The 26,680-nt window shown below is 31.0% G+C and overlaps 12 protein-coding genes across 12 annotated transcripts; 8 read left to right on the forward strand and 4 right to left on the reverse strand.

Moving 5' to 3' along the window:
* Positions 1-253: 253 nt before the first annotated feature.
* On the forward strand, positions 254-1,879 carry PCK1 (phosphoenolpyruvate carboxykinase PCK1; the record flags this gene model as incomplete). Its single annotated transcript, XM_011276775.1, has 1 exon — positions 254-1,879. One exon carries the CDS (start codon positions 254-256, stop codon positions 1,877-1,879), a length of 1,626 nt encoding a protein of 541 aa, XP_011275077.1.
* A 218-nt stretch (positions 1,880-2,097) lies between these two features.
* On the reverse strand, positions 2,098-3,531 carry RRD1 (peptidylprolyl isomerase RRD1; the record flags this gene model as incomplete). The annotated part of the gene is made up of 1 exon (XM_011276776.1): positions 2,098-3,531. The coding sequence occupies one exon, from the start codon at positions 3,529-3,531 to the stop codon at positions 2,098-2,100; it is 1,434 nt and encodes a 477-aa protein (XP_011275078.1).
* Positions 3,532-3,826: 295 nt separating this feature from the next.
* Positions 3,827-5,194, forward strand: IMP21 (Imp21p; the record flags this gene model as incomplete). The annotated part of the gene is made up of 1 exon (XM_011276777.1): positions 3,827-5,194. One exon carries the CDS (start codon positions 3,827-3,829, stop codon positions 5,192-5,194), a length of 1,368 nt encoding a protein of 455 aa, XP_011275079.1.
* A 3,020-nt stretch (positions 5,195-8,214) lies between these two features.
* On the forward strand, positions 8,215-10,068 carry GUT2 (glycerol-3-phosphate dehydrogenase; the record flags this gene model as incomplete). The annotated part of the gene is made up of 1 exon (XM_011276778.1): positions 8,215-10,068. One exon carries the CDS (start codon positions 8,215-8,217, stop codon positions 10,066-10,068), a length of 1,854 nt encoding a protein of 617 aa, XP_011275080.1.
* A 373-nt stretch (positions 10,069-10,441) lies between these two features.
* On the reverse strand, positions 10,442-10,987 carry SMU2 (Smu2p; the record flags this gene model as incomplete). The annotated part of the gene is made up of 1 exon (XM_011276779.1): positions 10,442-10,987. One exon carries the CDS (start codon positions 10,985-10,987, stop codon positions 10,442-10,444), a length of 546 nt encoding a protein of 181 aa, XP_011275081.1.
* A 481-nt stretch (positions 10,988-11,468) lies between these two features.
* On the forward strand, positions 11,469-12,725 carry POT1 (acetyl-CoA C-acyltransferase; the record flags this gene model as incomplete). The annotated part of the gene is made up of 1 exon (XM_011276780.1): positions 11,469-12,725. The coding sequence occupies one exon, from the start codon at positions 11,469-11,471 to the stop codon at positions 12,723-12,725; it is 1,257 nt and encodes a 418-aa protein (XP_011275082.1).
* A 299-nt stretch (positions 12,726-13,024) lies between these two features.
* On the forward strand, positions 13,025-13,660 carry VPS71 (Vps71p; the record flags this gene model as incomplete). Its single annotated transcript, XM_011276781.1, has 1 exon — positions 13,025-13,660. The coding sequence occupies one exon, from the start codon at positions 13,025-13,027 to the stop codon at positions 13,658-13,660; it is 636 nt and encodes a 211-aa protein (XP_011275083.1).
* A 316-nt stretch (positions 13,661-13,976) lies between these two features.
* ARH1 (NADPH-adrenodoxin reductase) lies at positions 13,977-15,497 on the forward strand (the record flags this gene model as incomplete). Its single annotated transcript, XM_011276782.1, has 1 exon — positions 13,977-15,497. One exon carries the CDS (start codon positions 13,977-13,979, stop codon positions 15,495-15,497), a length of 1,521 nt encoding a protein of 506 aa, XP_011275084.1.
* A 275-nt stretch (positions 15,498-15,772) lies between these two features.
* Positions 15,773-16,459, reverse strand: ATP17 (F1F0 ATP synthase subunit f; the record flags this gene model as incomplete). Its single annotated transcript, XM_011276783.1, has 2 exons — positions 15,773-16,024; positions 16,397-16,459. 2 exons carry the CDS (start codon positions 16,457-16,459, stop codon positions 15,773-15,775), a joined length of 315 nt encoding a protein of 104 aa, XP_011275085.1.
* Positions 16,460-16,712: 253 nt separating this feature from the next.
* Positions 16,713-17,114, reverse strand: LSM6 (mRNA splicing protein SMX3; the record flags this gene model as incomplete). Its single annotated transcript, XM_011276784.1, has 2 exons — positions 16,713-16,939; positions 17,003-17,114. 2 exons carry the CDS (start codon positions 17,112-17,114, stop codon positions 16,713-16,715), a joined length of 339 nt encoding a protein of 112 aa, XP_011275086.1.
* Positions 17,115-19,526: 2,412 nt separating this feature from the next.
* RGA2 (GTPase-activating protein RGA2) lies at positions 19,527-22,967 on the forward strand (the record flags this gene model as incomplete). Its single annotated transcript, XM_011276785.1, has 1 exon — positions 19,527-22,967. One exon carries the CDS (start codon positions 19,527-19,529, stop codon positions 22,965-22,967), a length of 3,441 nt encoding a protein of 1,146 aa, XP_011275087.1.
* Positions 22,968-24,823: 1,856 nt separating this feature from the next.
* Positions 24,824-26,275, forward strand: GCS1 (ceramide glucosyltransferase; the record flags this gene model as incomplete). The annotated part of the gene is made up of 1 exon (XM_011276786.1): positions 24,824-26,275. The coding sequence occupies one exon, from the start codon at positions 24,824-24,826 to the stop codon at positions 26,273-26,275; it is 1,452 nt and encodes a 483-aa protein (XP_011275088.1).
* Between the last annotated feature and the right edge of the window lie 405 nt (positions 26,276-26,680).

A 26,680-nucleotide genomic window follows, 5' to 3' on the forward strand; every position in this document is an offset into this window, starting at 1 on the left:
ATTGGTGTAAATAACTAAAGAATTGGTATTTCTGATTATGCATTTTATAAAAATGTGTATATAAGTAACTACAATTCCCCAGTTTTTACTTAAATTTCTGAAATCATTTCTAATATAATCATCATCATTTCTATGGTATCTATAATATAGTAATTACTAGATACACTTTTAGAAACGCTGTTACTGTTTTAATACATTATATCGACATTTATCCAATTTTAAATATTCAATTTCATATACAAATCATTCCATCATGTCACCTTCCAAAGTTTATGTTAATAGTGAAGCTTCATTAATTGAAAAACTTAATTTACATGAAGAAGTTATTCTTCGTCATAATGCTTCAATTCCAACTTTATATGAAGATGCTTTATTAGAAAAGAAAACTGCAATTTCTTCATCAGGTGCTCTTTTAGCTTATTCAGGTAAAAAAACTGGTAGATCTCCAAAAGATAAAAGAATTGTTGATGAACCAAGTTCAAATGATAAAATCTGGTGGGGTCCAGTTAATAAAAAAGTTTCTGAACAAACTTGGAAAATTTCAAGAGAAAGAGCTTCTGATTATTTAAGAACTAGAGAAAAAGTTTATGTTGTTGATGCTTATGCTGGTTGGGATCCTAGATACAGATTAAAAATCCGTGTTGTTTGTGCTAGAGCTTATCATGCTTTATTTATGAGAAATATGTTAATTAGACCAACTGAAGAAGAATTAAAAAACTTTGGTGAACCTGATTTTACTATTTGGAATGCTGGTCAATTCCCTGCAAATATTTACACTCAAGGTATGACTTCACCAACTTCAGTTGAAATCAATTTCAAAGAAATGGAAATGGTTATTTTAGGTACTGAATATGCAGGTGAAATGAAGAAAGGTATTTTCACTGTTATGTTTTATTTGATGCCAGTTAACCACAATGTTTTAACTTTACATTCTTCTGCTAACCAAGGTATTGAACAACAAGATGTTACTTTATTCTTTGGTCTTTCAGGTACTGGTAAAACCACATTATCTGCTGATCCAAACCGTTTATTAATTGGTGATGATGAACATTGTTGGTCAGATCAAGGTGTTTTCAACATTGAAGGTGGTTGTTATGCAAAATGTTTAGGTTTATCTGGTGAAAAAGAACCAGAAATCTTCAATGCAATTAAATTTGGCTCTGTTTTAGAAAATGTTGTTTATGATCAAGAAACTAGAGTTGTTGACTATGATGACCATTCAATCACTGAAAACACTAGATGTGCTTATCCAATTGATTATATTCCAAGTGCTAAGATTCCATGTTTTGCTAATACCCATCCAAGAAATATCATCTTATTAACTTGTGATGCTTCAGGTGTTTTACCTCCAGTTTCTAAATTAACAAATGCTCAAGTTATGTATCATTTCATTTCTGGTTATACTTCTAAAATGGCTGGTACTGAAGAAGGTGTTACAGAACCAGAAGCTACATTTTCAGCATGTTTTGGTCAACCATTCTTAGCTTTACATCCAATGAAATATGCTCAAATGTTATCTGATAAAATTAGTGAACATAATGCATCAGCTTATTTATTAAATACTGGTTGGACTGGTTCTTCAGTTTCTAAAGGTGGTAAACGTTGTCCATTGAAATACACCAGAGCTATCTTAGATTCTATTCACGATGGTTCATTAGCAAAAGCTGAATATGAAACATTACCAACTTTTGGATTACAAATTCCAACTTCAGTTCCAGGTGTTCCAAAAGAATTATTGAATCCTTCAAAAGCTTGGGTTGAAGGTACAAGTAAATATAATGGTGAAGTTACAAAATTAGCTGGCTTATTTGAAGAAAATTTCAAAAAATATTCTTCTGAAGCTACTAAAGAAGTTATTGCTGCTGGTCCATCAGTCTAAAGTGATTGAGATAGTATCATTATTCTTGTTTTCTATTTTGGTTTTTGCATAATTTTATATTGTTTAAAAAGCTAGATGCTTGGATATAATTTGATTTTTATATAGTAGGGTTTTTTGTATACTTCTTTCAAATATTACATTGGAGTTTTTATAATAATGAATGTAGCTTTCTACTTTACTACAGTGAAAACAAATAATAATTCATAATCATTCATTCGTTATCTTTTAGCCCATGTAGCTCTCGTTGTTTCTTGTGGTTGCTGTGATCCACTTTGATTATTTACAGCCCATGGAGCTCTAGTATGTTGTTGTTGTTGTTGTTGTTGTTGTGGTTGTTGAAATCCTTGTGGAGTTGGTGATCTTCTCGTTGATGTATATGAAGAAGTTAATCTCTCTTGTAAAGATTGAGCTTGTGATTGTTTATTTTTCCAAGGTGCAGATACCAAGGGTATTTGATCATTTTGATGTGGATAAGATAATTTATTTTGTAATTCATTGTTCGAATGTGAAGTCGATGATGATTGTTCTGTAATGGAATCTTCACCTGTTGATATTGGTAGAATTGATCCATTTTTAATAGATCTCCATGGAAAAAGAACACCACCGAAATAAAAATGTTGAACAACAGGAAATTTATTAACAACTTCAGCTGAGTACATCTTCAACATACCTTTCAAGATTTTTTCCCAGTTTTTAACATTTGAAACATCATATAGTATTGGTGAGTGTTCAAAGAATGCACCTTTTTTAACTTTATAAATGAAAGAAATTGAATTGAAATATAAATTTTTGGTGCTATATTGGAAAACAACCGATCTATTATTAATCATTTTTGGCGAAACACCTGGCATCGTTTTAGAATTGTTTAATAATTCAGAAGCACCCAAGATATAAGAAATATGGAAATGATCATCAAGACCCCAAACACCATGACTGCCAGCAGGTTCTAACGAATAAGTTGTAATTAATTTTCTTGCTAAATCATAATATTTACCAAAAATTATTAAAAAATCATAACCATCAATATTATCTATTGGTATTACTCTTGTTTTCCATAACCCAGTTATAAAAGCTAAAAAATTCAATTCATGACCGGTTCCATAGTCTAATCTTTCCTTTGAACCAAAAGCATTCAGTAGATACCAACCGATTTCTTTAATAAAACCATCAGGATTTGGTAAGTTATAAAATGGTAATATATACTTTGTAAGTAATCCATTCAATTTTGATTCGAATTTTGTATGATAATCACGACATGCCAAATTCCCATATCTTCTTGGACCTTCCAAAGGCGGTACTTGATCCACTAGTAATGAAAGGTCTTCAAATAATGACAATAAAGATTTCAAATAAGGATTGCGAGTAACTCTATCTTGTAATAAAGTTGTAGATTGTGGATCCTCAAACAATGGTATTTCAAAATCATGTGAATATTTATCAGCATCCTGCTCAGTATATAACAATTCCTTACTTAGAACCCCATCTGGAACCTCTTTATTCTCAACAAGAGCCACTATCTTGGTCAATGATTTCTGGATTTCATAAAGTGCCACTGAAGTCTGGAAAGAATGTAAACCTTGCGAGTCGTAGATTCTCTTCACTGGTTCTGCGTATTCAAAAGCCGCTGGTTGTAGTATCTCGTTAGCAGACATGGTTCTCTTTGATGTGTCCTGTACCCAATATCACCAGCCTAAAACACCTTCTTTCAATTCCCTTTTTCTGTATTGTCGATGTTGATGTTCTTCATGTTCTTCATACAAATTTAACATAAACAATCAAATTCAATCACTAAAACTCGCGAACAATCTTGACTTTTGAGAGTGCACATACCGGGCCCTGTTTTTTCTGGTTTTTATCATTTTGTCTGATTAAAGCAAAGGTAATGTCAGGTTTTAAAGAGTTGAAATAAAGAAGAATAACAACAAACAAATTCTATTTTAAGGTACAATGTCATTGGAAGCAGCATTAGCAGAGGAAAGTAAAAACATATTGAGAAGACTAGACGGGAGACCACCCACTGTTCTCAGGGGACGTAAGTCCATAGACCGTTCAATGTCTCCACATGGTCAATTAAGGTCAACTTCAAGAGGTAGAAATAGAGGAAGATCATCAGATAGACGTAGTCGTGGTGCGTCAAGAGCTAGATCACAAGGTGAAGATGTCAATTACAAGTGGTCTATATTGTTCCATGATCCCTCAGATAGATTTATCAATAGTGATGATAACTTAGATAAATCTGGTAATGAAGATGATGAAGATGATATAAGTGAAGAAGAACAAATTAGTGATGATGAACAAGAGTTTGAGTATGATATCAATGATTTAAGACTACCAAACTATAGAATATCAATCAATGATTATTATAGAGGGAAAGTTGCAAAAGTTTCTCAACCAAATAATAATAAAAATAATAATAAAACAAACACTATTGGTGCTTCCACTGCTTCAAAAGTTATTAGTAGTATTGCCAAAAATTTAAATTTTGAAAAAAATGAAGAACGTCATATTAAAAAAGAAGGTGAAAAATTGGAACAATTAAGTGAAGTTTTAGCCTTGGAAAAAGGTTTAGAAGATGCTAAAAATCTTGGTGAAAATGTCCCTAGAGAGACAATTGATGAAGTTGCCAAAAAATTAAACGAAATAGGATTCCAAGGTGATAAATTAAGTGTTAATGATTTAGTTAAGTTGGAAAATGCTAAAGATACAAAATATGAAGAATATAAGAAGACTTTAATTGATGAATCAAAAGATCTAGAAATTGATAATACAACATCACAATCACAATCCTCTGAAGTAGAACAAGAAGAAAGAATTGTGGAATCTCCATTAGACTCAAATGAAACAAATTTAAGAGTTTCAAGATCAATTACTTTGGGTAAATTCTTCACAAAAGGTTTAACAAGTTCACAAATTAGATCATATTTATTATATATGGATTTATCAACAGAATCAATAAATTCATTACAATATACTTTAGGTTCTGTTGTTAAGAGTGGAGATGTTCTTTATATAATAAATACAGTTAATGATGAAGATTCAATTGAATTTTATCAAAAACAAACTGAGAAATTAACAAGTTTAGTTAAAACTTATATGAATTTAATTGCAGATTCAAATTTTAAATTACATGTTGTTATTGAAAGTATAAGTCAAGAATATCCAAAACATTTTTTGAATAATTTAATCAAATATTTAAAACCAAGTTTATTAATTGTTTGTTATAGAATTATTATGAATGAATTAAGTAATTATATTTCAAATATTCCATTAATGATTATTAAAAGAAAAGCTAAAAGAAGAAAGTCTGCTGTATAAGAACAAGTGATTGGTTGCAGGTGTGATATAGTATTGATTTGTTTATTTTGGATTTTTATATTTATTGATGATTGTTTATTTATGGCGCGTATATAGTATTTTTATTAAATGAATGAATTATGAGTGAGTTTCAACTAGTCCTAGTACACAAAAATTATAATCAAACTAGTACAGATCGTGTATATTATAATCTATATTAGATTATTAAATTGAAAGATTAATATCATGTTTCTATACAATTATATGCAATCATATGAAAAGCCAGTAACCTGTACCATATTATACGCTCCAAATTCTCCAATTTGTCAATTAATCTCGTATAACACAGATTTAAGACCTATCAATCTTAAATCTTAAACATATCTATGATCAAGTTCAAAGTATTTTTAGGATGTACCTAATACTGCTCATTATGCTTGATCCCTTGAATCTCCGGGGATGTTTAAACTATATGGAAGAAATAGGATCTAGTTGAACGCGACGTATTAAATTTCGCACAAAGAATGGCCTCCTAGGAAAAAAGGATATAGAGATCCCAACACACTCCCTCAGTATCGCTTGATATTGAATTTCTCATGAATCTCATTAGTATAATATAGTTATATAGTAGAATTGTACTTATAAAATCTTGCGGATCAGTATCCTATATCTATTTCTCAAATCATTCGACACGCACTTCTATATATAATAAGGATGTGATTATATACGGTGATTTGGTATAGTTATGAGCTAAACTGTACATATAACATATATGATCAAAAGTTTGTGTGGACATTAAAAGTTAGGTATATTTTAATTATTAATGAGCTTGAGCTTAGGCTAACTGAGCTCTCAAACAGCCAATACCGGCTACGGTATGTTTTAGGTTATTTAGGTTATAGTGTTATAGTATACTTTTACCGATCGATAGACCGACTGGCTTCAATTAGATTTCAGAGTTCGCATATGTTTTAGGCTATTGTTAAAAATATATAGAAAACTGGGGTACGCGGTAGCCTATCAGCGGTGGATTAAATACTTCAATTTTACCAAATACGCTAGATGTTATGTACTTTAATTTGTGGATGGTTTATATGAATTATTGATGGACCAACGAGCTGTACTTGTCACGTATACTATGAGTTAGTGACTCACGTTATATATATGATGTTACAACATGTGTTCAATGGCCAATAATAATCATTCAATTTCTTCTCGAGGATGTTTGAAATTCATCGCTTCTAAGCTTGCATGTTATATACTAATACCGCTGACGGTGAAAGGTTAAGAATACCCTTTAAGGGAAGCTCGATAATATACAGTATATCCAAATCTCACCAATGCCCACAAGGTGTTCAACTTGTCAAGTCATGAAGAACGTTGATCATCGATTTACTCATGTTTCTTGTTGGTCAATATAACTTATAGTTGTAGGTTGTAGGAGTCACTAGTAATTACTACTACCAGTAACCAAACGTACCAACTACCAGACTTCAGATAATAGGATTTTCCGTGCATTACAAACTGTATCCTTTGATGCATACATTCTAGAAGCAAATGATCGAGTATCAGTTTTTAATTTTAACGTATGAACGCTACTGAAGAATTGTGTTAACAAAGCCCCAATCCCATATATGGTATCTGCAAAATTGTGGACTGGAATGAAACAATTGCTATTACTAGCTGCTCGAACTATCATTTGAGCCGGGAGCTGAAGTACCACTCTAGTACAAGACCAAGTTTAGTAGAATAGAAGTGTTTGATCTTTTCAATCATATGGTATTCAGATTCTAGTATCTACTTTGTCCGAATCGAATCCATTTATAGAAACTTTCAACGTACTTGTATTTCTTTTATATGTGTAAATCTGGAGAATTTTGAAAAATTGTGGAGGAAAAGCGGTCTGTTTATGCAAGTAAGCTAGCGGCTGCCAGCTGGCAGTGGCTGCTCAGTGCTTGATTAGACCCGAGTCATCAATATCTTCCGTTTAGTGCTGCCTAGAAAGAGAAGCCAGGCAGACGGATGAGCCCACGGTGCTCTCCCCGGGCGATTCCCAGTCGATTTCTAGACAGGGTTCCCTTTTGCAGCTGGTGAGCTCACCACAAGTTTCACCAACAAAGCTGAGCCTGGGTGCACTTTGCATAGTACATAAAACCATCATGAGAGTTCAAACTTCACCCACAAGAAATTTTTCTCACAGGCAGTGAAACTAGAAGTTGAACCCTGAACAAGTTCCACGAGTTTTGAAAATTGATAGTAACTTGTAAGTAAAGAATATTATAGGAGGCTGGAGTCCTGGAACTATGAGCCTATAAGATTAATTAGAATTAGTTTTCGATATCAGCTTTCGATATATCCAATGCCTTTCAAGTTTCGTCGTATTTACGCTTGATCAAGCTTCTGATTCTAGATCACGTATGTTACATGAAGCTACAACTTCGACGCGTATTAATGGACAACAAATGTTTAAACATGAGCTTCAATATTGTTCAATTGATGACTAGATACTTATCTCAAGATGAGCTACTAGTCACTTCTCACTATTCTCATCAAGATTGTAGGATTGTAGGCCACGGTGCGCCCGGAAAAATGAGGATCACCGTTCAAGTTTTGCTTTCCCATGAGAAGTTGATTTCGAGAGATCGAGAGCAATTGTACAAGGACAATAAGAGTTGGAGGACAATACTTCAAGAGACAAAGTTGTTGAGTTTCAAAGGTAAATACACAGTTCAACCTCGAATTAAATAGAATCCCTTTCCAACTGTGTAATAAACTTCCCATTAACCTTAAATCTCTGCCTATTCCCAGTCAATTCCCTGCCTATTCCATCGTCGATTGTTGATGCTGGACTTGTAAAATTCGGGAAATTGAAATCAGATTTACGTGTACATGGCCATTTCGCATATTTTGAAAATAATTTTCTTTGCAGTAAAGTATAAATAAAATCGATTTCTCCTGAAGTTTAACAAACTTGTTCAAACATTTCAATCCTTTTTTGAAGACTGTTGAAAACATCTGCTAACAAATCAAAGTCTTAAACAATGTCTTTTGCATTTAAGGCATTGGCTTCTAAACGCGCCTTGTTGACTGGTTCAGCAATCGCCACAACAGCGCTATCTTATAACTATTTTACACAAACTCCAACATCAATTGTTTCAAATGACGCTGATTTACCTCCTTTAATTCAATCAAGACCAACTCCTCCATCAAGAGAAGAATTATTGAAGAAATTGGAAACTACTCCAAATTTTGATGTCTTAATTATTGGTGGTGGTGCTACTGGTACAGGTTCAGCCGTTGATGCTGCTACAAGAGGTTTAAATGTTGCTTTAGTTGAAAGAAATGATTTTGCAAGTGGTACTTCTTCAAAATCAACAAAAATGGCTCACGGTGGTGTTAGATATTTGGAAAAAGCTGTTTGGCAATTTTCTAAAGCTCAATTGGATTTGGTTATTGAAGCTTTAAATGAACGTAATAATATGATTAAAACTGCTCCACATTTAGTTACTGTTTTACCAATTTTGATTCCTGTTTATACTTATTGGCAAATTCCTTATTTCTACGTTGGTACAAAGATGTATGATATCTTTGCTGGTAGACAAAATTTAAGATCTTCATATTTGATGGGTCAAGAAAAAACTTTAGCTTTTGCTCCAAACTTAGATCCAACTCATTTAAAAGCTGGTTTAGTTTATCATGATGGTTCTTTCAATGATTCAAGATTAAATGCTTCTTTAGCTGTTACTGCTATTGAAAATGGTGCTACTGCTTTAAATTATGTTGAAGTTACTCAATTATTGAAAAAAGATGGTAAAACCATTGGTGCTTTAGCTAAAGATCGTGAAACTGGTAAAGAATATACTATTAAAGCTAAGACTGTTGTTAATGCTACTGGTCCTTTCTCTGATATTATTTTAGATATGGATAAAGATCCTCAAGGTATTGCTCCAAAGGAAATTCAAAAACCAAAAATGGTTGTTCCTTCATCCGGTGTTCACATTGTCTTACCTGAATATTATGCTCCAAAACAATTGGGTATTTTAGATGCTTCAACTTCTGATGGTCGTGTTATGTTCTTTTTACCATGGCAAGGTAAAGTTTTAGCTGGTACCACTGATGTTCCATTAGATAAAGTTCCAGAAAACCCTGTTCCAACTGAAGCTGATATTCAAGATATTTTACAAGAATTACAACATTACATTAGATTCCCAGTTAAAAGAGAAGATGTTCTTAGTGCATGGTCAGGTATTAGACCTTTAGTTAGAGATCCAAGAAAGGCAAATACTGGTGGTACTCAAAATTTAGTTAGAAATCATTTATTATTTACTTCAGAATCTGGTTTGATTACAATTTCAGGTGGTAAATGGACAACATATAGAGAAATGGCTGAAGAAACTATTAATGAAGTTGTTAAAAATGGTCAATTCCCAGTTAAAGGTTCAGTTACTAAGAATTTAATCTTGGCTGGTGGTGAAAACTATGAAAAAACTTTAGCACCAAGATTAGCACAAAAATATCAAATTACTGGTGGTTTAGCTGAACATTTAGCTGCTAATTATGGTACAAGAGCTCCATTAATTTTAGAACTTTATAAACAAGATGTTGAAAATCAAGTTCCAGTTGCTCTTGCAGCATCAAAAGAATTAAGATCATTTGAAGCATTTGAACATCCATTTTCAGTTGCAGAATTGAAATATGGTATTAAATATGAATATGTTCGTACTCCAGCTGATTTCTTAGCAAGAAGAACAAGATTAGCATTTTTAGATTCTAAAGCTGCACAAAGATCAATCGACGGTGTTGTTAAAGTTTTAGGTGATGAATTAAACTGGGATGAAGCTAAAAGAGCAGAAGAAACTCAAAAAACTGTTGAATTTGTCAAGACTTTCAATTAAGAAATGCTACTTTTTTTGTTAATGAAGTTTGATAGATGAGGTTTTAGTTTTATGAGTTTTAAAAATTATGAATGACACAAGACACACAATAAATAATATAAATTAATAATTCTTTTGTTTCTTTTCATAATGATATTTATATATTATATATTCAAATTAGTTTTATGAAAAAAAAAGTTTAATATTCAAAGAAAGGAAAGAAAGTATATATAAAGAAACAAAGGGGTGTACTACAATATGAAAAGATGAAGAAAAATGAAGCAAAAAAAAAGTATATGATATCATGACGTTTGATGTTTAGAATTATAACCAAAATATAAATTTAATGTAATCTTATAGATATGTAGTTTTAACTTGTTGATCTTGACTTGTATTATATCAATTTGTTAATCTCATAAAATTTATAATCATTTGATTCTTTCTTCAAATTTTCATAATTATTAATCAAATAATTTATATAAAATAATAAAGTTTGATCATTTTTTTTAGTTTTATTATTAAAATTTTTCAATACTAATTTATTATAATTTAATTCTTCACTTATAGAATTTAATGATACAGATTGATTTTTAGCAAATGGTATTATAAATTTATATGAATCTGATTCAATATTAATTCTAAATGATTTTTGTTTTGAATTTGAATTAATTAATGATATATTCTGTGTTTGAGTTAATTTATATATTAGGTTTTTGATTTCATTTGATCTTGATTCTTCTAATGGTAATTTTTGTTGTTTTATAGATGTTGTTATTGAAGTTGATTGTTGTATTTTAGGTTTATTTGATTTTGATGGTTTTGATGATTTGGTAGTTGGTTTATTTGGTTTATTTTCATTTGTTTCTTCTTGTTTTTTTTTCTGGTTTCTGTTTCTATTATAATATCTTCTTCTTGAGTTTTGTTTAGGTTGTTCACTCATTTTTGTATTCTAGTTATCCTATCTGCTATAATTCACTAATATTGATAGCTTTGATATTGTACTTTGTGTTTTTTCATGAGTATTAAAGATTTAATTAATTGGATTATGTAATTATTATGTAATGAGAATTCTACCGAGGTACAAACTATCTCTGCCTAGCTTCTGTGAGGTTCTGCCTAATGTCCGTTTAAGCGCCTGTCTACTGATAAGTGGTGCTGAGGTGCTCTGTCTAACGCCATCACACCCCAGCCTAAACCTCTTTCTAGTCCCTCTGCCCATCTCGGCAGCTTACAAGCTTACGATCTCCACCTTTTAAAATTGCGATTCTTTCCAAAATGAAAATAAACTGACACTAAAAATTAAAATTCAAAAACTGATCTATTGTTAAAATTTACTTGTATATAAAAGAATTGAATTCCCCAGAATCAATTCAATCTTCTTTAATCAATATTCAATCAAATCATATCAAATATAATCAACCATGGAAAGACTTAATCAATTGAAAAACCATATCGTATCTCCTAAAGCACAAGTTACTACTCAAAAAGATGATGATGTTGTCATTGTTGCAGCTTATAGAACGGCTATAGGTAAAGGTTTTAAAGGTTCTTTTAAAGATACTCAATCTGATGAATTATTACAAAAATTCCTTGTACAATTCTTTAACAAGGTTAATATTGATCCTTCTTTAATTGAAGATGTTGCTTGTGGTAATGTTTTAAATATCGGTGCTGGTGCTACTGAACATCGTGCTGCTTGTTTAGCCGCTGGGATTCCTGATACCGCTGGGTTTTTAGCAATCAATAGACAGTGTTCTTCATCATTAACCGCTGTTAATGATATTGCTAATAAGATTAAAGTTGGTCAAATTAAAGTAGGGTTAGCTTTAGGTTCAGAATCAATGTCTAGAAATTATGGACCAAAATTATTAGGTACAATTTCAAAATCAATTTTATTAAATGAAGAAGGTAAAAAATGTGGTATTCCAATGGGTATTACAAATGAAAATATCTCATCAAATTTCCAAATTACAAGAGAAACTCAAGATGAATTTGCTGCAAATTCTTACATTAAGGCTGAAAAGGCTTCAAGTTCTGGATTATTTCAAAATGAAATTTTACCAATTGAAGTTGAAATTAAATTACCACAATCTGAAGAAGATGAAGAAGATGAAAAACCTCCACAAACTAAAAAAGTCACTGTATCAAAAGATGAAGGTCCAAGATCCGGTGTTACACCTCAATCTTTAAGTAAAATTAAACCTGCTTTCAAGAAGAATGGTACAACACATGCTGGTAATGCCTCACAAGTTTCTGATGGTGCTGCAGGTGTATTATTAATGAGACGTGATGTTGCTAAAGACTTGGGATTACCAATCTTAGGTAAATATATAAATTTCAAATGTGTTGGTGTTCCACCAGAAATTATGGGTGTTGGTCCAGCTTATGCTATACCTGCTGTTCTTTCAGCTGCAGGATTATCTGTTGATGATATTGATATTTTTGAAATTAATGAAGCATTTGCAGGTCAAGCTTTATATTCTATTCATAAAGTTGGTATTGATATTAATAAAGTTAATCCAAGAGGTGGTGCTATTGCATTAGGACATCCTTTAGCCACTACAGGGGCAAGACAAGTTGCTACTTTATTTAGAGAATTAGAAAAAGGTCAAATTGGGGTTACAAGTATGTGTATTGGTACAGGTATGGGTGCAGCTGCAATTTTCGTTAAAGAATAGCTTGGAAAAAGCTTATGATGTAATCGGTATGAATTAACTTATGTATATAATGGCTCTTTTTACCCAAAATATTCAATTCTTGATGAACTCTATGAATCTATTTAGTTTTATTTATATATGATTGTTGTTATGAAATTATAATTGTAGTTATATCCTTTAAGTATGCTTTTCATTCATGTTGATGTTGTATTGTAATTTGTATGTATACCATGCGCGACTATACAAAAAAATGAAAATCTCAAAAAACAAAACATGAACCATATACTAAGCACATCGAAACAAGAACACAACAAATCATAATGACACTAGTGGAGGAAATTAATCCAAGAATAGATAGAGACTCATATTTCACATCATCAATAAATCTACCTTCAAAATCAAAACATAGGCCAACTTCAGAAGATTTTAGACCAAGAAAAAGATTAGCACCAGGAACTTATAATTTAGCTACAATTGAATCAAATTTACATGGAACTGGATTAACAGAAGATCTTGTTGAAACAAAAAATTCATTAAAAAGGTTTGAAGAATTAGATAAAGAAAATTATAATGATACTGCAAAAATTGAATTACCTAAAAATGGTATGAATTTTGAATATACAAAATTTGAAGCAAATCAATTAAATTCTGAACATTTAAAATTTGGTCCAAAAGGTGGTAAATTAAAACAAGGTTCCACAACACAAATCAAGAAAATTTTAGCATCAAGGAAAACTTTAACAAATTATTTAGATGAAGATGATAAAACAACATCAATTTTATTTAACTTAGTATCCAAAAAGAAAAATTTACAATTCTTAGTACCAAATAAAAAATTATGTTCAATTTGTGGTGATAATAGTCCAGGTTCTTGTGTTAGATGTAATTCAAGGGTTTGTAGTGTTAAATGTTCTACTGTTCATAATGAAACTAGATGTTCAAATTATTTTGGATAAAAAGATATTAATGGTGTATATCAAGAATTTTAATGAGTTATGATATTGCTTTTAATGTAATCTTTTAACATATACAATATTTATTGCCCATCTTCCAAGAATTTCATCAACAACGTACATTTCACAGCGGTTGGTTCCAATTTTGAAATAAAGTTAATTTTTCTTGATTTGATGAGAAGTTGATCTTCTCTATATTTCCTTCGGGTGCCGCGAAATTGAGTAAGTACCGGAAACGTTTGACCATAATATAACCTCTGACAATTCAATAGGTTTTATCAGATCTTGAAATTATTCAACAAGTTCAATTAATTCAATCATGTTTCGTCCTAGAATATCGAGTCCATCGTACAGAATAATATCGTTCCGTCGGTTTCAATCTCAGTTCAACGTTGCCATAATAGGTTCAGGTCCTGCTGGGTTTTATACTGCACACCATCTAATTAATAAAGATAAAAATGTTAAAGTTGATATTTTTGAAAAATTACCTACTCCATTTGGATTATCAAGGTATGGTGTTGCTCCAGATCATCCTGAAGTTAAGAATTGTGAAGATACTTTCAATGAAGTTGCCAATAAAACTGATCAATTTAAATTCTTCGGTAATGTTACAGTGGGTAAAGATATTTCATTAGAAGAATTGAATAAAAGATATAATGCTATAGTGTTCTCTTATGGCTGTACGCAAGATAATCATTTAGGAATTCAAGGTGAAAATTTACCTGGTGTTATTAGTGCAAGAAAGTTTGTTGGTTGGTATAATGGATTACCTGAATGTAAAGATTTAAATCCTCCATTAGATCAAGTTGAAAATGTTGTGATTATAGGGAATGGTAATGTTGCAATAGATGTTGCAAGAATATTACTTACACCACCTGAAAATTTGAAAAAAACAGATATAGCTTCAAATGCTATTAATTTCTTACAAAAATCTAATTTAAAAAATGTTAAAATTGTTGCAAGAAGAGGTTTTTTGGAAAGTGCATTTACAAATAAAGAAATTAGAGAATTATTAGAATTAGAACAATTTGGTATCAAATTTGAAGGTATTGATTCTAAAATATTTGATCCAATTGTTCCATTCAAGAAAAAATTCGATAGAGTTGTATCAAGAAGAATTGATTTAATTTTAAATGCAATGACTCCACCAAATCAACGTAAAAGATTAAAATATTCAATACCTGAATTATCCACAAAGACATGGTCTTTAGAATATTTGAAAACTCCAATGGAAATATATCCAAATTCTACAAATTCAAATTTGGTTTCTTCAATAAAATTTCAAGAAAATAAATTATATCATGATGAACCTGATTCACCAGCTAAAGTTAAACCAATTCCAAATGAAACAAATTTATTAAAATCTGAATTAATAATTACAAGTATTGGTTATAAAGGTATTCCTATACCAGGTATGGAGAAATTAAGTATTGTATTCAATGACAAAAAAGGTACAGTATTAAATGAAAATGGTCGGTTAATTGATAATTCTGGAATTCCCTTACCAGGTTTATATTCATCAGGATGGATTAGAAAAGGTTCAGCTGGGGTGATTGCATCAACAATGATGGATTCTTTCACCACAGCGGATTTGATTCTAAAAGATTATCAAGATGGATTATTAAATAAAGATTCTAATACTGAAGATTTATCATTAAAAAATTCTGTTAATTGGGATGATTGGGAAAGGTTAAATAAATTTGAAAAGAGATTAGGTGAATCTTTAGGGAAACATAGATTTAAAATTCAAAATGTTGGAAAAATGTTGGAAATTATTAGAGATGATTCCAAAAATGAAGATGAACAATTTGAAAAATTTAAATCTCAATTCATCAATTAGACATTAGATCTGGTTATAAATAAATATTCTACATTGTATATAATATTATTTTCTAATTTCATAAACATAATGATTATTTTTTTCTTTGAATTGTAATTTATAAACCTTTTAATATATTATCTTTAGAAAAAAAGTTTATAAGTTTAAGTTTTGTAATGTGTCATAATAAAATTGAATATCAAATTCTTTGCATGTAAAATTTTGCATTTCTAAAATAATTTGCTTTATAATAAGATTGTTGAATTGTAATTGTACAAAAAATGCATTTTTTAAATCTAATGATGTTCAGCACCACCTTTATGATGACGTAAATGGAAATAATATTCACATGAGTAACCAAAAATTAAAACAAAAGCTGCAAGATGTAAGATTGGTTTACCTGAAGCATTGTCACCATTGAAGAATTTTTCTTTATAACGAGCAATTGGACCAAATGGTTTATTTGGAGCAGCTTCACCTTGTGGTAAAGCTTTGTAAAAGTTGACAACGTTAACTAAACGTTTAGCATTTGGGTTAGCACCTAAGTTCTAAAGTAATTTATGTTAGTATATATTGCACTTCCCATCTCAAACAAGAAGAATTGTTGATGCTTGAATTGGAAAAGAGGTGGTCAAAGATCTAAACTTATTTTAATATCTCTTTAATCCATCATTACTATATTAAATAATAATTTTTCTTCCGATAATATTAACAGAGAGATTCCCAATTAATGTAGTAATCATCTGGACCAAAAAATTGATCATTCCAAAGTCATAATAGATCTCAAGTGATCTCAAAAGTTCTTCAAATTTGATATCTGATATAAAGGCAAATTAAACTCAAAACGAACCAACAGAAAAAAAAACCCCAAATTTAAATTCCCAAATCAACAACGACAACTTGGATCCAATCCAACTTACTTTAGCAGAGGCGATCTTTGGTGGGATCAAAGTAGACAATTGACGTTTAGCAATGAAAGACATCTTTGATAATTGCGTTAAAAGTTTGATGAATTTACTTTTAATTAACTTGTCAACAACAGGTTTTTTTCTTTCAACTTTTTGGTCAAAGGGGGTTTTCAAAAATTCCATTGGAAGCGCATAAATCGCAGAACATGTTTAGACGGGTTATGCTGGGATCTAGACTTCCTAATCGGGAAGTAAAAGTGTACATAGGCTACCTACAAGTAAAAAATTATAGGTTCTAATTGAAATAAAAATACATAAGATTCTTTAATTACATTGTATTGGAAAAAAGGTATGGAATTAAGCTTGTGATATGTAGAGCACTATTATAAAAGGTTAGTACAATTGAACTTAAATTAAAACTAATTTTAATAAAAAACTTACCATTATTACCACGGATAAATACATCACCATATTTTCTTGTTACTTTATCACTAACAACTTCTTGTGTTTCCTCTAGTGTGATGTTCATATAACCATCAATTGAATCTAAAGTACCTAAAATTTATTAAAAGTTAGTATCTTATTAGATGTGGATAATTTAGATTAGTTCTCACATACCATGATATTCTTCACCTGAATATAGTTTAACAATAACTTTGGCACCTGAAATATTTGAGATAAATTGAGATGGGGCTGATATAGCTGGAGCAGCAGCAACTTCTTCTGACATTATTATGATTATTCTTTAATTAGTTGATTTGATGTATTTATTGACTAAGTTTAGTATAATTAAGTCAATTTGATGGTACTTTGAGCTATATGAGTTGACAGTTTAATATATAAGATATTATTGATGTGAATCAGCAGGCAAAATAAATGATTATAAGTCTTCCAGTTTGTAAATATGTTCCTTCTTAAACTCTTCAAACTTCTTCATTAATGCAGAATATACATTCTATTAATGTTGGTGATTTTTCTCAGGTAGTTGAATTCCGGAATTGTCAGTCACGCGCAGAGTCACATGGAAAGTCGGAATTTAGGACTCTATATGTTTTATATGTCACCTAAATGTCAGAAATTTTATTCAAGAATCAACAGAGTACCTAATATAAAGCAGTGATTATTCTTTGGGCTCTCACAAGATATGTTCAAGCGCTCAAGCTAATACAATCACCATCGGTTGCACGCTTCACACTAGTACTTGACTATAAAGTAATATAAGAGACTATGATCCATTTCACTAACCAACTTGCATTAATGAGGATCATACTCTAGGATCAATTATTATTATAAGCTTAATCTATAAACTGTTGTAAACCCCTGTCTAATGTATATACCTGGAATGTATAATTGTAGATTAATCATCTTATATGCCACTGAAAGCTTACTAGAAGATGTACTCGATTATCTACTGTTAAGCCGATATGTACATCAAATTACTTCGATGATCTTGAATTATGAATCAAATTAGCGAAGAGTCAAGACCCTAAATCGAAAGTAGATTTACGTTATGCGGAAGCATGATATTAAAGCAGAGTACGAAGTAATTTACAAAATACCACGCGCTACGTTTTACTCCTCAGCTAATTTGCTAAATGAGTTCCCAGATTAATTTATCTCAAACCATGAACGAGCTGCAGGGAATTAAACGCGCTAAATATACTGCTCAATATATTCACAAAATCACATCTGCTTCAAAGTTCACATCGTGGCCTGATTCTGAAATGCATGAGATGATTGGAGTGCCAACAGTCAAATCGTTCAGATTTGAAGAATCCTAGAAGTAAATCCAAGCTGTATAGCTCCGAAATCACACGCATTAAAGAATATGTGTGTATTACTATAAGTTCAACTTCCTCTTATTCGTGTATAGTTTTCGACTTTTGAAGATTCCAAACCCTTAAGTTGACTAATGATTTTTATCATATGAACCAAGGCGTATACCAGTATGGCGGGTTTATATACCATCAACTGTCAGATATTTAAGTAGAGTAACATCTCAAATTAGCTGATCTCGAATCTAAAGACGTTGGAAAAATAGACAATTTCTGTCAAATTTCAATGTGTTTCACACACCATTAAATACATTTACCCGTTAAGGTAAACTAAATGAAGCAGACACGGAATGAAGAATTGACAGGTCATAATCAGAGTATTTGACAAAGGAAAAGTCTATGTACCATATAGAGAATTACAGTGTTCCCAATGAATAACAACCTATAATTACACGATGATTCTCCAAGTAAATTAGGTGGTGAACACTGAATTATATTTCCTATCATCTACGCGCGCCCGGCTAGCCAAATTTCATCATTTCCTTCTGGAACGAGAAACGAGTACTCTTAGCAGGCGGTCTACGCAGGTAATTAAGGCTCGTCGAAACGAGCAGTCACGTACACATCTGGATCTGTCACAGAGGTACAAGTGCTAATTAACAAGAGGCGAGCCAACCGTTCAAACTATCACTTAGTAGGTATTGAAGAAAGCAATATAAATTAAACAAGTCTTCATTGTATTACCCTTTTGGGCGTATTTCTTGATCTCAAATTTGGCGATTTCAGACAGTTTCAATGAAAATTGTCGCGTTTAACTTTAATATTTTAATTTAATTTTTTGTTTTTCTTACCAAGGAGAAAAAATTAGGTGAGCTGTGTTTTCAAAGGGAATTCAAATTCAAATTAAATATACCCAATCCTTCCACAATTTATAAGCTACCTCCACCATTCAGACATAGCGCCTCGTTGCAATTAGCTTACCATCCTTCTAATCAAAAAGACACATCCACATAGAACCTGGAGGAATTATCAACTTCCCCTAAAAACAGCGCGCTATTTTTAGTTCAAAACTCCAGTTCATTCATATCATTATTAAAGCTACAACATTAGCTATACTTTTCATTTCTCAACTTAAGAACCACAATCCTTCCACGTATCAAAAGATAAGGGTCCATCGCTGCTTATTCCAATTGCAAATTATCTAGCTATCTTTTCTTCCCTTGCTTAGGTTTCAATCTTTACTATTGTTTTCAGCTTTTTACAACATACCAGAACTTTCATTTCATTAAACTTCAACATTTATACTCAAAGCCAAAAAAGAAAGGTGTTTTTTGCTTAATAAATCATCAATATAATATTAATAAATAATGACACAAGTTGCTATAGGAGATCCAATATCATCTGCGAATAATACATTCTTAGATGATGAAGATGAATCACATAAATGCAGAAGATGTAATTTATCAATATCAGAAGGTCATGCTTATGAATTAGGTGGTGATAGATGGCATATGTACTGTTTTAGTTGCTCTAAATGCTCAAAACTCTTAGGTACAAGCTCAAATTTCTTAGTTTTGGGAACAGGTGATTTGATTTGTTCAGATTGTTCATATGCATGTAATGCTTGTGGGAAAAAAATTGATGATTTAGCTATCCTAACAGGTGATCAAGCATATTGTTCATCATGTTTCTGCTGTCGTAACTGTAAGAAAAGAATTGAAGATTTAAGATATGCAAGAACTTCAAAAGGTTTGTTTTGTATGAATTGTCATGAAAAATTATTGGAGAAGAAAAAAAGACATGAACATGATAAAAAGTTTAAAGATCGGTCAAGCTCTTTAGGTTTATCATCAAGTAATAGATCAAGCATAAGATCAAGTAAATATGCCAATATGGAAAAATCATTACCAAAAGTTCCACCAACAAATTCAAATCCTCCTCAATCAAATACAAATACAACAAATACTCCAAGTTCAAGTCATAATGTTTCCATAGCATCAGATGAAGCTTATTCAGAAATTTCAACACCAGATGTCTTAGATGTACCTTCTTCAATTGCAAGAACTTCTGCTGTACCACCAAGATCACCAAAGAGAAAACAAGTTCCATTGTCACAAGAAGCACAACCTCAACAAGAACCATTCACATTTCAAGATCAAAATCAAACCCCTGTTTCTACACTTGATCCTCCAATAACAGTTAAATCAACAAGTTCACCTATAAGAATGAGATCACCTTCAATACCTGATCAATCATATTTCGAGGGACATGATTCAGTTTCCAAATCAATATCTGAAACAACACCATCCCAACAAATAGATTCTCCACCAACCTCATTGCATAATACTCCTGATTTGAATAATGCATTCAATAATCATACAACTCCAAAAAAATCGCAATTTTTAACTGAAGGTACACCGCTAAAACAAGCTATAATATCACCAAATGGTAAAAATAGACAAGCTGTTGTTCTGGAAAGTTTAAGTTCGAGCTCTTCAAATAATATATTATCAAGTTATATTAATGAATCACCACCGCCAAAAATACCACCACCTGAACTACCTGAAGTAGGTGGTGATGATTTTATAGATATGAATGATAGTAGTGATGATGATCAAATTTCTAAATATAATCAAACTACTCAAGGATTTCAAGAATCAAGACAATCAGATCGTGTTCCATCTGGTTTAAATATTCAAAATGTTCCACAATTGAACTCAACTAATGATGGTTATGATGATGATGATATTAGATCGTCTGAAGACTTTCAATCATTCCAAAGTACTATTCAACATTCATTTGATGATCCAGAAGCAAGAAAAGATCAATCACAACCACAACAATATCAAGCACCAAATACACCACGCTCATGGAAGTTTGGCCTTGGCTCAAGTCGTAATGACAATAGTAATAATGTTGTTGGAGGAAGTACATTATTATCACCAACTTCACCATCACCAATGAATCATTCTAAAAAGTCTGCATTAACAAATATTACAAATGAGTCAGGATCAAGTGTTGGTAGAACTAAATCAATTAAATCACCAAAGGCATTTTTAAGTTTTAGAAAACATAAAAAATCTGCAAGTGGTTCATCATTAGAACCAACTTTTGAAAATCCAAATAATCAAAAGGGTAAATATCATTCACCATTAATAGAACCAAGTTCAAGATTTGATTCAAATCTTCAAACCCCAAAATTTGGTTCACATTCAAGAGGTAAATCTGATTCTTCTCCATATCAAGGTGCTGCTTTATTTACAACTCCACCAGTACCTGAAAATCGTCATCATCATACCCATTCACATAGCAATAGTCAAATTAATTTCAACAATAGTATATCTCGTTCAAATACTGCACATTATAGAAGTGCTTCAGATGCTAATGCTTATAGTAAAAATCATCATGATTCAAATGAGTTGACTGGATTTGAATTAGAATTAAGATCATTGAAAACTGAAATATTTGATTTGAAACAAGCAAAATCTGGATTAAGACTTGAAGTTAACGATTTAACTAATCAAAGAGATCAATTAAATGTTGAAGTGTTACAATTGAATTCTAAAATGGAGAAATTAAAAGTTGAATTTGATGAACATCAAAAACAATATGAAGAGCAACAAAGACAATTCCAAGAATTATATCAGCAACAAGAGCAATTCAATCAACAGCATCAACAACAGCAACCATTACAATCTCAACCTATACAAAAATCAGTTTCACAAAATGATGCACAATTAAATTCTGAAAAATCTAATGGTGATGCACCAATAGTTACAGTTCTTTCACCTCCACAGGAACAAATTAATGAAGTTCAACAACCTAAAACAAAAGGTAGATTTTGGAGAAGAAATAATGTTACAAAGGGGATTGGTAATGTTTTCAATAAATCAGATACAATGTCATCATCTCAATCATCTTATTCATTAAGTCATTTATTAGCCGCTGAGAATAAAAGTGGTAATTCAGTAGGTCATAATAACAACAACAATAATAATAATAATAGCGGAAACAATAGAGGTGGTAATCCAACTATATCAGCACCATTGTTAAGAAACGAGGAATTAGATGAATTAGGTGGTAATGACAATAAAAAATTAATCAATGGATCTAAGAGCAATAACTATATTGAAATTGGTACATCATCATCAAATTCTACAAAGAGTAATATCTCAAATTCAGGATTAATAATGAGTGATTTGTTTAACTCAACACTAGAAATGAGAACTCTATTTGAAAAAAGATCGATACCATTACTTATTACAAGATTAATTTCAGAAGTTGAATCAAGAGGATTAGATTCTGAAGGGATTTATAGGAAAAATGGTGGTACATTACAAATGAATAATATTTTAAAAGCATTTAATAATTTATTAACAGCTGAAACATCACAAGAGCTTGAAAATTCATTAGAAGGTGATATTAATGCTGTTACAAGTTCTTTGAAAAAATATTTATACCATCATTTACCAGAACCAATTATAAGTATGAACTCATATGATTCATTCATTCAAGTTGCATCAATTGAAAAACCAATTGAGAAAATTGAACAATTATCAAAAATTTTAAATCAATTACCAAAAGCTAATGTTAAAACATTATCATATTTGTTGGTTCATATTAAGAAAATTGAATCTTTTTCAAATGTTAATAAAATGACGTATCATAATTTAGCTGTTGTTTTCGCTCCAACTTTTACAAGAGTTTCAAGTGGTGAAAGAGAATTAGCAGATATGCAACCAAGAAATACAGTTACAGAATTTTTATTAATTAATCAAGATGAAATCTTGAAGAATGTTGATTATTAATTGAACAAAATTTAACCCCCATCATATCTTTTTATTATTTTTAATGACAATGACATTTTAGTTTGTGTTTTATTTCTTCTTTTTCTCATTTTCAATTACAAATTTCAAATTTAACGGTTTATTTATACATAGTAATCATTCAATAGTGATAATATATAATGAATTGAATGAAATAATTAATATTTTTAACAAAAGTAAGATGTGTAGTACTACCAACCTCCAAGAGTTTGTAATCTTCATTATATCTTTTCATTATATGCATTTCAAATGTGAATATATACAAGAATTCCCTTCCAATTTCTCTTCTATCCCCAAACCACTTCCAATATGATACAGTAATAACACCCAACTTCTCATTTAATATCTTTAATCTCTGGAGCACTCAACATTTCATATTTTTTATAACCAGCTCTTAATAAATGTTCAATAGTGGAAAATTCCTTCTTTGGTAATTTTTGATACTTTCCAAATTCTTCTCTTGATGTATTTTCATTAGTTTTTGAGTTTTTAATTGAAAAATATGTATACGGATCATACTCACCTTGTATATCTGAAGAAATTGTGTCTATTTTGCTATCATATTGTTAGTTTGATGTTCATTAATTATTGATCTAATTCATTTTCAACTTAACATACTTCAGGCTTTGTATAAGCGGCTCTTATACATGTTCTGTATAATTTTAGGACTTCCTTCTGAAGTCCCGATAGCTTCTTTACTTTGGATGGCATTGTATGGGCTTTCATTATAGGCTTTTGTGATGAATACGATTTCCTGGAGTAACACTATATGATTACAATTTTATTGTTTTCGGAAATACAAGCTGACTACTAAAATCGCGAATATATGAAGTATTAGTCAACGATTAGTGTGTGTTATAAAACTTATTGATAGAGATTTCCGATTCAAAGATGAGTTGTTCTCTGTGTTATACACAAATCATTGTGTTGTACTGACCTATCAGCTTTGGCCTTCAATCTCTGTTCTTTGTTCGGATAATTAACAGGTGAACTAGAAGTGTTTATGTGATGGATGACTCGGAAGTACAGGTACGCAATAAATTAGTCAGTTCCATAGTAACTGAACAATACATACAGACTGAAGTGAGCTTAGACGTCCAATCAGAATAGGCTCAATAGCATTATTTTGGCTCTGTTCTCTGCACAAACTTCGAAGAATATCTGGATCGTTGTGCAGTTTGTTCTGGGTTCTGGGTTCTGAGTTCTGAGGTTCTCTGCTCATCGGAAAAAGGTACAAGATCTGATCCATGAAGTTAATGCTGAACTTGATCATAAAACCCTCAATATTGGAGAGAATTCACCAGTTTAAAGCGAGCTATAGTCTTTTTGAGCAAGTATAAATCACTAGACTACTTTTAACCTTTAATAACTCACTCTTATTACAATCATAAACTCTTTTAAAATCTTCCCAAACTTGCGCGTTTCAGAGCCGTTAAAAGTAAATAATGAAATGCGCATCGACATCAAAAAAATTTGACGCTAAAAAACCAGATCATAAACTTGTAAACAATAACAACCGCCTTCAACATCTTTGTAAAGAACCAATCCATCACAGAAACATATCAAGAAGATAGATACCTGGATAATCACATGAACTAACACTCTCTGTCATCCACAACAACAATCGTCGCAAAAATAGCATGTTTTCCAGTGCAGAGTCCATTATTCTTTCCTTCTGCACAAGGTTTGGTTATAGTGCCAGTATATACCCTGAAGGTTCATCAATACCCAATACTGGAAACACCATGGTAAATGGGAGCCCCATTGTCATCGAGTCATTTCAATTATCAAATCTACAATATGCTCTATCGGTTATAGGTTTCATTTGGTGGGCGGTTATGATGTTCATTATATATTATGGATTTACAGAGATTTATTTCAAATTCAATGGACCAAAATATAAACCTTTAGAAGTTCAAGTACAAAGTAATGATGGTGATGTTGATAAAATCATTGATCTGGATGATATACTGGAAGGTGTCACCATCTTAAGACCAATTAAAGGTATTGATCCAGAACTAGAAATATGTTTAGAAAGTTCAATATTACAAAAATATCCTAGTGAAAAATTACAAATTATTTTTTGTGTGGAAAATTCACAAGATCCAGCTATACCAATCATTGAAAAACTTATTAAAAGGTATAATCATTTAGATGTTGAATTATTAATTGATGAATCCTATGAAGATAATCATTTTGGTCCAAACCCAAAGATTAATAATTTAGCAAAAGGTTATAAAATGGCAAAATTTGATATAATATGGGTCTTGGACTCAAATGTTTTCGTTAATCCAGGAACATTATTAAGATCGATTATAAATTTACAAAAATCTATTGATAATGGTCGAGAAACATTTAATTTTGATACTGGTAAGGGGAATAAAATTAAAATTATGCATCATGTTCCATTAGCTGTTTCAATAAATAATTCAAATACATTAGGTAATTTAGGTGCAAGATTAGATGAAATGTTTTTATTTACTTCTCATGCTAAATTTTATGTTTTTTTCAATAAAGCTTCAATTGCACCATGTGTTAATGGGAAATCAAATATATATAGAAAATCTGATTTAGATTCATCTGTTATGGAAATTTCTAAAGGTCAAATACCATTAATAAATAATAGAGAATCTATTGCTAAAGCGGCTTCAACTTTTGTTAAGACTCCAGGTGAAGGTATAAGATTTTTTTCTAGATATATTGGAGAAGATAATATGATTGGTATTGCCCTCTGGAATGATCCAAATAATGGTGGTAGAACAGGTATGACTGGTGATGTTGTGATTCAACCAATTGGTGGCTCAACAAATAATGGACTACCATTTCATTATACAAATAAAATCATGGATTATGTTAATAGAAGAGTTCGTTGGTTAAGAGTACGTAAATATATGGTGTTAGCTGCAACTTTAGTTGAACCAACTACGGAAAGTTTATTAATTGGTGTATTTGGTACTTATGGTTTATCAAATTTATTTTTCCAAGGTCAATATAAAAAAACAATCATGTTTTTGCATGAATTAATTTGGTGTATCACTGATTATACTCAATTTAAAATATTATTAAAATTTGCCAATCAAGATAAATTACATGATAATCAGACTATATCACCATATTTTATAAATGATCATATCGAGGAGAAATATAAATTGATTAATTGGTTACCAATTTGGATTTTGAGAGAAATTTTAGCATTACCTATTTGGATCATGGCAATGTGTGGAACAGAAATTGATTGGAGGAATAGACCTTTCAAAATAAGGACTGATTTATGTGCAGAAGAGTTATAGATCAACTACCGAATGAAAGAATGTTGCTGACGATACTATCCTTGCAGTTGATCATCAATTAAATTATTATTTCACATGTTACCAAGTTTTCAATTGCACTACTTACACTACACCAATCAACTCGTTCAAGTTCAGAAATAAAAAACACATAGATGATAGAAGTGATTATAAAAGCATTCAAAAGCATAAAGAACAGCGCATCTCAGACATAAAAATCTTGCTAGATACTTCAATAGCTCAACATATCTATGAGCTGAAGCTAATTAATCTAATTTATATAGACTAATACATTAATACATATAGAAATCATACCATTCTGAAGTACACAATATGTAAACTGTACGTATTGTGCTAGGCTCTAGCTATATGTTTGAAAGAAAATGTATACTGCAAGTAACACATGTA

The sequence above is a fragment of the Wickerhamomyces ciferrii genome, contig 00065, assembly GCF_000313485.1.
Source record: "Wickerhamomyces ciferrii WGS project CAIF00000000 data, strain NRRL Y-1031 F-60-10, contig 00065, whole genome shotgun sequence".
Lineage (NCBI taxonomy): Eukaryota > Fungi > Ascomycota > Saccharomycetes > Phaffomycetales > Wickerhamomycetaceae > Hansenula > Hansenula ciferrii.